We start from the raw sequence: 11,216 nt of genomic DNA, 5'->3' as shown, positions 1-11,216 counted from the left end.
ATTTTTGCATAATGAGTTTATCATTAATAATAGTATGTCAAAAATTATATACTTTTATGTTATAGGCTTACCGTGAAAGGATTACATTAGTTGGTTATATATCGCGACTTTGATGTTTAGATCAATATCATTCAATAGTAATGGTAGTTGCAAGTTATTTTATTCGCGCTTCGTATTTATGTAGGATTTTAAACTATAGATTAAAACTTCACAAATAGTAAACATCATAAAACACTGTAAACAATGTAATTATGCAAAAATATATATGATATGTAATACATAACGTGTGTATATAAATTGCATAAAAATGAACTTTGAACATGTCATGTTGCCCCCTCTTGCGACAAAGAATTGAACTAACAAAATTTTAGGCGCGTTATTTGAATGTATAAAATAGATGAAATAATATTAAAAATTTATTTGCATAGATTGTTAAGATTATTATTATATTAATATCGTCTTGACGAATATTACTGCTAAAATAAGAAGCAATAAGTTAAAATAAGTGTAGATTATAATCAATATAATAAAAAAAATGTAATAAAATATATGTATGTACGCATATACATATATTGTATATATACACACAAAATATAATTATAAATTGAGATTGTAAAAAAATTAATGAAAAATATAAATTAAGATCCCCCCCCTTTAAATATATATATATTATCTATTTTATATTTATATTATAATAAAATTTTATCTTATTTTCAAATCAATGTTTATTCTATTAAAAAAGCTAATCTTGTTTTCAACGAGTTGGATTCAAGATATATACAATTATATTAAATATCTCTATAATGATTTTGTGATTATTAGCAATAAAACCCTTTTTATTAATTTATTATATAAGCATTTTAGACATATATGGACCATCAAGTTCATAACCCAATTTTCTGTAGTAATTACGTGTACCAACACCTGAAAGAAGTTTGTTATCATAAATTTCTAAATATTCTATTTCTAAATATTTTAAATATTCTATTATTATCATAAAATAAATATTTAATTAAAAATTTATAACAAGCTGCTAGCAAAAAATTTTTAATATTCAATTAGAAATTTATGACTCAACAATTAACGCAAACATATATAAAATATAAAGAGATAGATATATAAAATATAAAAAATACTTTTTATATATATACCTGAAATTACAGAAATTTTATGAGATTTGTGTTCCTCTTTTGCAATTCGTTCAGCTTCCTCCATCAACAGAGTGCCAAAACCTTGATGTTGAAACTTAGTAGGATCACGTGCGCTTACAGGCACTACACTGCCATAAACATGAAGTTCCCTTACTATAGAAGTTTTTTCTTTTAATTCTGATCTATAAGAAATAATACAACATATATTTATTAATAATTATTAATTACATATTGATACATATACAACATAGTCTACAAAATTAACCTTTTAAGTATATTAAAATCTTACCTGAATGTGTTATCGGAGCATTTCCTTAATCTGAGTAAACCAACTAGAATATCTTGCATAGTATCTTCGTACGATAGAAATGTTTCCCATCCTTCATTAGCAACATAATCACGTCGTATAAGTTCAACTTCATAGGGCTGCACTTTATTATGTATTTCTTGAATTCCTACTTCACGCGTCCTAACATCACGGCAATCTGTACCTAATTCCTTCATTCTGGCTAAAGCTAACTCACGTAAATTTCCATGTTCTACACCAGAACTGTTTTAGAAAGGAAAAAGTATACATATATATGTAATCTATCATAAATGTATATATTATTATATCTACATGATCTAATATTGTTATATTTACCTCACTAATGGCATAGGTATATCACGTTGTACGCGATAAACGCGTGTCCACGGTGGTATTAAGGACAGAATACGAGCTATAAGATCGATAAGTACACTCGGCGCATAACTTTTGTATCTTCCAGTTTTCCATAATTCGTACAAACCAGTGCCACGTATGACAAGTGTCGGATAAATTTTTAATCCATCTGCTCGAAACGCAGGATTTTTGAAAAACTCCTATAAATTTATATGACAATATAGAATAGGAAATAATTAAGTAAATTTAATATTAATATGTATAAACTAGAGAAACATTACTTACAATAAACTGATATACATCTCGTTCGAAGTCAACATTCGGTAAGTCCGGCATCATGTGAACTATCACTTTGAATCCAGCATCTTTGGCTAGGTGGAAACTCTCACATACAGCACGTACCGTATGTCCTCTGTTAGTATCACGTGCTACATCTTCATATATAGACTGGACACCAATCTCTAAACGCGTGCATCTGTTAAATTTAACAAGATTTAATTCAACTTATCAAACTATTTATGTGTTTCAAATATTAAAAGCAGACATACCCATAACGTAACATATCTGAAAGATGCTTCTTGAGGCAATAATCAGGCCGAGTCTCAATAGTGATGCCAATACATTTGGTGCGACTACATTCAGAATATTTGACTGCTTCGTCAACATTACTGCTTACATGGCCAGACAATGCATCGTGTAAATTTCGTATAAAATAATCTCTGTAATCATCTGGCAAGGACATAAAAGTACCTCCCATAACAATGAATTCAACTTTATCAACACTATGTCCTAGTTGCTTCAACTAAAAATATAACACATATTCATAAAAATCACACTGCAAATATTGAATGTAAATTAAAGTTTATCTGAAATATATATGAATCAAGAAAAAACATACTTGTTCAACACGATGTCTGGTTTGTAAGAAAGGGTTATATCTCGCACGTATTGCTCTCATTGATGTAGGTTCATATCCTGTATAAGATTGTGTAGAATATTCAAAGTCAGAATCTGGTCCTCCAGGACAATAAACACATATATTACCCGTCATATTAATATGTGGGCATCTGTGTGGTTTGCACATTACTGCTACAACTGCAATCTATAATAGTTTGATTTTTTCCCTACATTATTACATCATGACATTATCACACAATCAGTATATAATAATAGTAATTAAATACTGACTCCACTAGCAGTTCTAATAGGTTTAGCCTTCAACTTTGGTACAAGTATATGTCTAGCATCAGTAGGCACAGCTGCAATAATATCGACTAATCTTGGGGAAGAATCCAAGCCATATTTTGAAGCAATTCGTGTCTTCAATTTGTTTAAATCGACATCTCGATTTTCGTGATGTGCCTTTAATAAATCTTGTATAATCTCTCCGATTGTTATCATCATACGTTCTTCTTTGCTCTGCTCAAACACTGAAAAGATATATTTTAATTGATATAAACGTTAAATGTATATATACAGTATGTTATGTTGTAATATAAAATTAATGTTTCAAGATATATATAAGTTTTAGTACAGAAAATAAACATTAATATTATATCGATAGATATATTGCAGACTTACCAGTTCGATTTTTTACCATGATTGAAAATCGTTTGTAACCTAATACGTTTTAAAACGTATTTAACAAATATTATATACTATTTATTCTCTATTTTATATGTTGTATAAAACTTTTACGCATGTAAGTTGCACAAGATTTCAATATTTTGGTTAGGAACGTGTTCCAAGGTTGTGTTCAAAAATGTATTTGTTGGATAAAACAACATTAGATTGACCAATCAGGATCATGCATTCTTCATCCTGATTGGTCAGTCAATCTTACTAGATTCCGACGACAGATTTTCGAACAAACTAGGTTGCACATCTATAAAGACGAGTTTATCATAGGCAGTCACGTGATCAGATTCCGCGTTCAACTTCTCGCTCTTTCCTTTCCGCGCCGTGCCGCAAGAAGTACTTGCCGCAAATTCGTCTCGATGTATTATTATATAAGGTAATTAGTACGTATATTCTGTCTACTTATTGAGCATTGTGCGATAACCGATCATTTTCTAAAATTGAAACACAAACGCATTCTGCTAATAGCGTTAAATATTGCGACAATAATATGTGAGGCTATATGTAACGATGAATTTGGTGTACGTTCCCAAGGAGAACAAATAAGTCAAAATGTCAATTTGATGTCATATTGATCAAATTTGGATCAAATTTATGTCCAAATTTGGTCAATATGACGTCAAATGACATCATTTTGACTTATTTGTTCTCCTTGGGGTTAGACTCATTTGACGACGTAGTTGTATAACTCTTTTTTGGCACACTATTTTGCAAGTACCCCTTCTCTCGCATATTGTTGAAAGGTATGTTAAAAACGTAACGTTGAAATAAAATATTGAAAATATCAAGAAACTATTTAAATATTCATATTAAAATAATGGTTTTTTATCTCTCTCTCTCTCTCTCTCTCTCTCTCTCTCTCTCTCTCTCTCTCTCTCTCTCTCTCTCTCTCTCTCTCTCTCTCTCTCTCTCTCTCTCTCTCTCTCTCTCTCTCTCTCGAGTAAAATATTTATCTCTCATTGTCAGATTATTGTTTTTTAATATATATATATTTTATCGGGAAATATATCTAGAGCCCATTGCAGGAAAAAAATGGAATATTGAATGTCTAATAAATTAATAACACAGTGTATTTCATACATTATTAACATTATAAGAAAAATACGTTAAACATTAAAAATATATATAAGATATCCTCCCTGCTCACAGCGCTCTATGTGTTGCACATCTATAAAGACGAGTTTATCGAAGGCAGTCACGTGATCAGATTCCGCCAACTTCTCGCTCTTTCCTTTCCGTGCCGTGCCGCAAGAAGTACTTCCCGCAAATTCGTCTCGATGTATCATTATTCAATGTAATCGGTATGTATATTCTGTCTACTTCTTGAGCATTGTGCAAAAACCGATTATTTTCTAAGATTGAAACACAAGCGCATTCTGCTAATAGCGTTAAATATTGCGATTATTATAAAATCCCGCAATATCTCAATGCGAGGCTATGGCGTACGTTAGACGCCCTCATTCGAAAACGCAATTGTATAACTCATCTTTTCTGGCACGTTTTATTTTGCAATTATCTTCTCTCGTATATTGTTGAGAGGTAAGAACGTAACGTTGAAATAAAATATTGAAAATATCAAGAAACTGTACTTAAATATTAATAATATTAAAATAATAGTTTTTCATCTCTCTCTTCTCTCTCTCTCTCTCTCTCTCTCTCTCTCTCTCTCTCTCTCTCTCTCTCTCTTTCTCTCTCTTTCTCTCTCTTTCTCTCTCTTTCTCTCTCTCGATGAATATGGTGTATGTACGTTAGACGCTCTCATTCGAAGACGCAGTTGTGTAAGTCTTCTCTGGCACGCTTTATTTTGCAATTACCTTCTCTCGCATACTGTTGAGAGATTAAAAACGTAACGTTGAAATAAAATATTGAAAATATCAAGAAACTATACTTAAATATCAATAATATTAAAATGGTTTTTTATCGAGTAAAATATTTATCTCAGATTATTGTTTTTTATTACCACTATATATTTTTTAAAATAAATTATAACACATTTTTTAAAATAAATTATAACAGTGTATTTCATACATTATTAACATAAGAAAAATATATTGAAACATTAAAAATATATGAGACCCTCTTCTTGCCCACAGCGTTCTATGTGTTGAGCATCTACAAAGACGAATTTGTCGAAGGCAGATTAACCGAAAGATCCCGCCAATTCAATGTCCTGCTCTTTTCTTTTCCGTGCTGTGCCGCAAGAACTATTTCCTGCAAATTCGTCTCGATGTACCATCATGCAGTGTAATCGGTATGTATATATTTTGTCTACTTATTGAGCATTGCGCAATAACAGATCATTTTCTAAGATTAAAACACAAGCGCATTTTGTTAATAGCGCTATAAACATTATGGTTATTATAAAATTCAGTAATATCTTAATAGGCTATCTAACATCAAATGGTACACGTTAAATGCCTTCATTCGAAGACATAATTGTATAAATTCCCTGGCACGTTTTAGTGCTCGCTCAATATAAATTGAAATTATTTTTTCTCACATATTGTTGAGAAGTACGTTAAAAACACGTAATGTTGAAATATAATATTGAAAATATCAAGAAACTACATTATAAAAACTATACATATATAGTATAGTTAAATAGTATTATATATTTTTTATATTATTAAAAAAATTTCATAAATATTAAAAAAAAATATTTGAAATAAAAAATAATTTAATTTAAAAATATTTTTATTTTTTAAATATTTGAAATAAAAAATAATTTAATTTAAAAATATTTTTATTTTTTAAATATTTGTTTATATTTATTTTTATAGTATACTTAAATATCAATAACATTAAACTGGTTTTTTATGGAGTAAAATTTATCTCTCAAAGATTATTGTTCTTTATATTACCGTTATATATTTTTTTTTCGAGTATTTTATATTTATATATATTAATAATAGTAACGTTTATCATATTAAAGAGTTTTCGATTGCATTTTGCTGCGTTTATTCATACAGCGATGAAATATTTTATTACATTAATAATTTAATTATATGATAAACACAGTTATAAAGAATTTGCGCACGCAATCGATGAGCTGACTTATCGTAAGACGTTATCACGATTTCTACGATTGGTCCAAATCAAAAAGCTTCTAATAGAACAGTTAATTCAAGCGGTTTCATCCGTCCCGCTGATTGGACCGTCGTAAAAAATTAATCGAATCCGTGGGTGTGCGGTGCAATATCAAGGGAGCGGTTACGTGATGCAATCCCGTTCTCGACCGATCCAGCAACCTTATGGAAAATCGAGTAGAACGCGTAGGTTTGTGCGTGTATCTCTGTGAGATTCTGTATTTCAGCTCGGCGGTTTTATGATATTTTAATCGTTTCTCGCATATATCGACCTATTAAATCGGATGCGCGACGAAGCGACCGCGAAATGAGAAATTCTGATTTTCATCGCGATTATTGCGGTTCTGAGAGATTGGTTATTACACGTTCGCACTGTGATAAAAGAGCAACTTCTACAGTCATGCGTATATATACATATATGGTGCATTGACACTATTAATTTAATCGATTCTGCTTTGTAAATATTTGTAAAATTTATGTTTTTAATCCGAAAGCTCATATCTGTTCTGCATTTTATTTCGAAAATATAATAGCCTAGACAATATATAATTACAATAGTAAACACAATTGAATCTAAAATTTTTATATTGATAAAATTAAGAAATACGATTATAAAATCCATAGACAAAATTGACAGAGTGAAAAGAGATAGACGCGACAGGGAGACAGATCAACTTTCATAGATTCCATCACAGCGATCGTTTTTCTCGAAGTAAAAGGAAAAAAGGGGGGAAGGAAAAATACGAGGGTTAAGGGGGAGATAGGATAAATTCCTTTCTTAAGACGTCGAAGTTCGCGATTTTTTTCACATTTGTTCGCACGGGGATGCGACTACTGCTTTCAGCTATCGATGTTATTAAAGCCTCGGCTCAATTTCTATGCATCTCATCGCGAAGTTGCCGATCCAAATGGCATCGGGGATGATAGGATGGAGGTCGTAAGTTAGACAGACGGGAAGAGGAAGAGGGGTGCGTCGTGCGCGGTCGGCTAAATCGGGGCCAGGTCGTATAGGGCAAAGTAGTTAAGATATCGAACGAGGTCGAAGACGAGGGTGGGCCCGCTTACGCTGCCGCGATTAAGTTCATGCACCCTCCTCATTTTCATCTCTTCCCTTCCCTCTTCCTTCGCTTTCTCTCTCTCTTCTCACGCTTTCGATTTTCTATACGGTCCATGGAAAGCCGTCAGAACAAAATTGCGTCACGTAACGGCACGGTAAGGAAATTTGTAATCGATTTTAGATTTAATTCGAATGAGCTCTCAAGTACCTATCTCTAAAGTGGAATCTGAAGTTTCAAAAAATATATGAGCGAACGCGGACAAATAGAATATATAGTAAATAATGTATAGAAAAATATATGATTTTTTATATATTGATCTTATAGATATTATTAAAAATATAAGTATTTAAAAAATGGCTATTATATTATTGTTAATAAATGTATTTAATATTTGTGGAGCAGCGACAAACAAGTTCTAGAGCCGTTCTTAGTTTGTATACTTAAAGTGTCCCTGGAGCCTATGAAAGCTCCGAACAGTATCATTAGAATCCTTCGGGGCCTATTGAGAGGGAGAGATTTCCTTCCATGTCCCTATGCAGCTCCTATATGCAGTCGCTCTCTTTTCTCCTCTCTTCTCCTCATCCTCCTTCTCTTCTTTCTCGTACATATTCCGGCATCCAAGACGGAAATTTATGATACGCGCATTTATATTCCCGCGCCTCTCATAAATTCTGCTTTACGCGCATGTAAGTGGCTCCACTTTTGTTCATAGATTCCTACGACTGTCAGATTTATGCTTGCGTACGTGGCGTACGATTCGATGCGCGAGAGACAATCCAAGATTGCGGAAAGAGAACGAAAGAGAATTTGCATCTGCTGAAGAAAAGAATGCGCGGTCGGGGCAGCTGCAACGAGTTAGTCGCTCATCTTCAAGTTCTGCCGAGAGGGGTAAGCATATTTCTAAGTTTAAAGTTTTTCACCGAAAAACACATACATTTACATACAAATTAACACAACTTTTAGATAATAAGAATTTGTCAGGCTCTCTTTCCGTTAGGCTCCCTAATTTTCTCGATCTTTCGTCGTGCATTCTCGCGGTGATCATATCTCTCGATTCATATCAATTGAACAGATAGGATTTTCGTATGCATCTCCGGCGGGCAATTCCGAATTCCTTTATTTGTCGCCCGAAGGGGTTCGTCTGGACATGGGGCAAGCGTCGATATATCGATGTGTAAATGTACGTACGTGAGCAGCCGAGGACGATAGCTCGGGAGAGAAATTCAACGTCGTAAATGGGAAACCCGATATTACGTACTTCGCGACACAAGCTGAGCGAAAAACGCCCCCGGGTCTCACCGCCATCGTCGTCGCTGTATGGCACAGTAGGCTGGGATTATAATAATTCGCGTCACTGCGTTCAATTTCGATTTGGACGAGCAGGATGTATCGGCAGGAAGCAGGACTCGCTGCTTCGTTAAACGAACCCGTCATGAACTTTTATCGCGTACTTCGTAATATATATATAGATTTTTTTCCTAACAATAACTCGGAATTGTGCGCAATATATCGAACTCGTGTCGAGTTGAAATGGAAACTATCGATAGTTAAATAGATTCTTTTCTTACTTTATCCTCTATAAGCCGTGACTTAAAATATTAAATAGAGATATGATTGCCGTCACTTAACAAGAATACAAAATTCCTGCTTTAGAAACGATAGAACGATATTGCAGGAATGCATCTCGAATCTTAAGTTACAAATTCCCTCATCACAGTTCACTTTCCTTCATTTCAAAGTACTTCATTATCTCATCTTATTGTTAAGAAATGCTTGCTCGTATAATATTTGATTACTATAGCTTTAATGAATATTATTTCATGTTAACTTATTACATAATACGTGAAATATTAAATTTAATATTGGACAATCGCATTATACTAACAGCAGAGCGATATTGATTTTCGAAAGAGCTTTATTTATTGCTTTAACGAGCGAGATACGGATAAACGCATTATGTATGCAAGCTCGCGTTAGGGCTCTTTGATAAACAGTGAAAATGGAAATCACGAAATGATAAATTGACTTTAAGATATATCTGATAGATCTTTCTGAAAATGTATAATTAATAGCGCTGAATTATTTATTCCATGATTCATCATATATCCAACATTTTAAATTATTGATTAGGTATTGAGAAACATACATGTCTCTCTGTATGCGTATATGTTCATTCGCGAATTAAATTAAATTATTTAAAATTTTTCCCCGTTAATCCTCTTACGTTTGTTTCGTATACCGTTTTTACGCGGAGAATTGCTGTGAGCGCGCTTTGTGCAATCATCATCCTCTATTCAGGAATTGAATAGCATTTGATGTATTTGTTTATCGCTGAATTCAGCAGTGACAATAGAAATGGGGACGCTCAACGGTGAACTTAATGTTCGTCAAGCATTGTGCGCAATAAGTGTTAGACCCTCTTCGTCGTATAATCCTCCTCTTCTATGAGTTTATCTCTCTCTCCCTTACACGATCGCACACGCGTACGTCGCACGTATTTCCGTTCCTTGGAGAGTGAGTGTCCATGGTGTACGACAGGTGAACGGTCTACGGAATAAAGCCCCTTGCTGATCCCGTAGAGCGGAGATCTTCAACCTTACTGCACGACCTGCTTTACTGCCGGCCATTCTGCGCTTCCTCCGTCCTTTGACGGCGGAAGCTTGTGATCCTCCCCTGACGTCGTGATTCTATTTCTAAACACGTGGCGATTGTTGCAGCGAATGCGTGTATAAATATTTATCAATCGACATTGACGTTGCTTTGAATATTAACATTTTATTAAGAACAATAAAATTTCAAATAGATGTAGATTTTTTTCCATCGCATTGATAAAAAAATATATATGCACGATATAATTAAATGTAAAAATATTTTTATAAATTATCTAAAATAAATTATCAAAAGAAATAATAATTAATTATAGGTATTGCTAAAAAATTATTTTCTAATATATATATAAATTTAGTAGCAATTAAATGCATCAATTTTGTTATCAATTTATTTTCTAAAAATCTAGTTTTTATAAACAGTCTAGATTTTTATCTATTAATGATTCGTATTTTATTCTTTTTATCAGGAACGTGAATTAACAAATTTATTCTAAAATTTTAGATTAAAAAAAAATAAATTGAATAAATTGAAAATTAGTGAAATGTTTTTTGTAACTCTGCTTTAGGGAAGCATAGGGGAGAAATGCGCTCACTAGTTTTACCCGCGGGTAGAAATAACGCGTAACCCAAATAAACGCGCGGGCAGCATTGCGTTGCGATGCATCCATGCGCATGGTGGACCGGCAATAGCGTCCAGAACGACACACAGCCGCTATGCAACAATGCACGCGTATCTATAGCTTCCTCCTTTCTGGTGCACGGTATCATGACGCTCTTCTAACTGTCACGATACTGTTGCGCGCTGTGTGCATCAGATTTCGTCCGAGAGGGCTGGCAATTTTCCGGCTTGCGGTTTAGCTTTAATCTCCCACCACGTCAAATTTTAATACATACGGCACATACATTGAGGGGAGAAAGAGAGAGAGAGTGACGAGAGAGCGTAGTGCTCCGAAAACGCAGAATGTAAATGAAAGGTGTGTAACAAAATGCATCTACGCGCCGGTATCTGCCCG

At 33.3% G+C, this 11,216-nt stretch overlaps 2 protein-coding genes across 2 annotated transcripts in view; one reads left to right on the top strand and one right to left on the bottom strand.

Annotated features, from left to right (window-relative positions):
• Positions 1-754: 754 nt before the first annotated feature.
• Elp3 (elongator complex protein 3) lies at positions 755-3,537 on the bottom strand. Its single transcript, XM_083037536.1, has 9 exons — positions 3,394-3,537; positions 3,001-3,242; positions 2,711-2,914; positions 2,361-2,614; positions 2,098-2,287; positions 1,795-2,012; positions 1,441-1,701; positions 1,152-1,333; positions 755-924 (listed from the first exon to the last, which is right to left on the bottom strand). The coding sequence occupies exons 1-9, from the start codon at positions 3,410-3,412 to the stop codon at positions 848-850; spliced, it is 1,647 nt and encodes a 548-aa protein (XP_082893662.1). The 5' UTR covers positions 3,413-3,537; the 3' UTR covers positions 755-847.
• A 240-nt stretch (positions 3,538-3,777) lies between these two features.
• The window catches only part of LOC145936861 (uncharacterized), a 33,933-nt gene continuing 26,494 nt past the window's right edge, over positions 3,778-11,216 (top strand). The window contains exons 1-3 of the mRNA XM_083039505.1: positions 3,778-3,826; positions 5,544-5,701; positions 8,307-8,482. Coding sequence (XP_082895631.1) covers positions 3,810-3,826; positions 5,544-5,701; positions 8,307-8,482 — 351 coding nt within the window. The 5' untranslated portion in view covers positions 3,778-3,809. The remainder of the gene's footprint in view (positions 3,827-5,543; positions 5,702-8,306; positions 8,483-11,216) is intronic.

This window comes from Prenolepis imparis, unplaced genomic scaffold, assembly GCF_030444845.1.
Source record: "Prenolepis imparis isolate NDT839.2.m4 unplaced genomic scaffold, iyPreImpa1.0 SCAF_5, whole genome shotgun sequence".
Taxonomy (NCBI): Eukaryota; Metazoa; Arthropoda; class Insecta; order Hymenoptera; family Formicidae; genus Prenolepis; species Prenolepis imparis.
The sequence above is the reverse complement of the archived record's forward strand: the minus strand, read 5'-3'. Positions and strand labels throughout refer to the sequence as shown.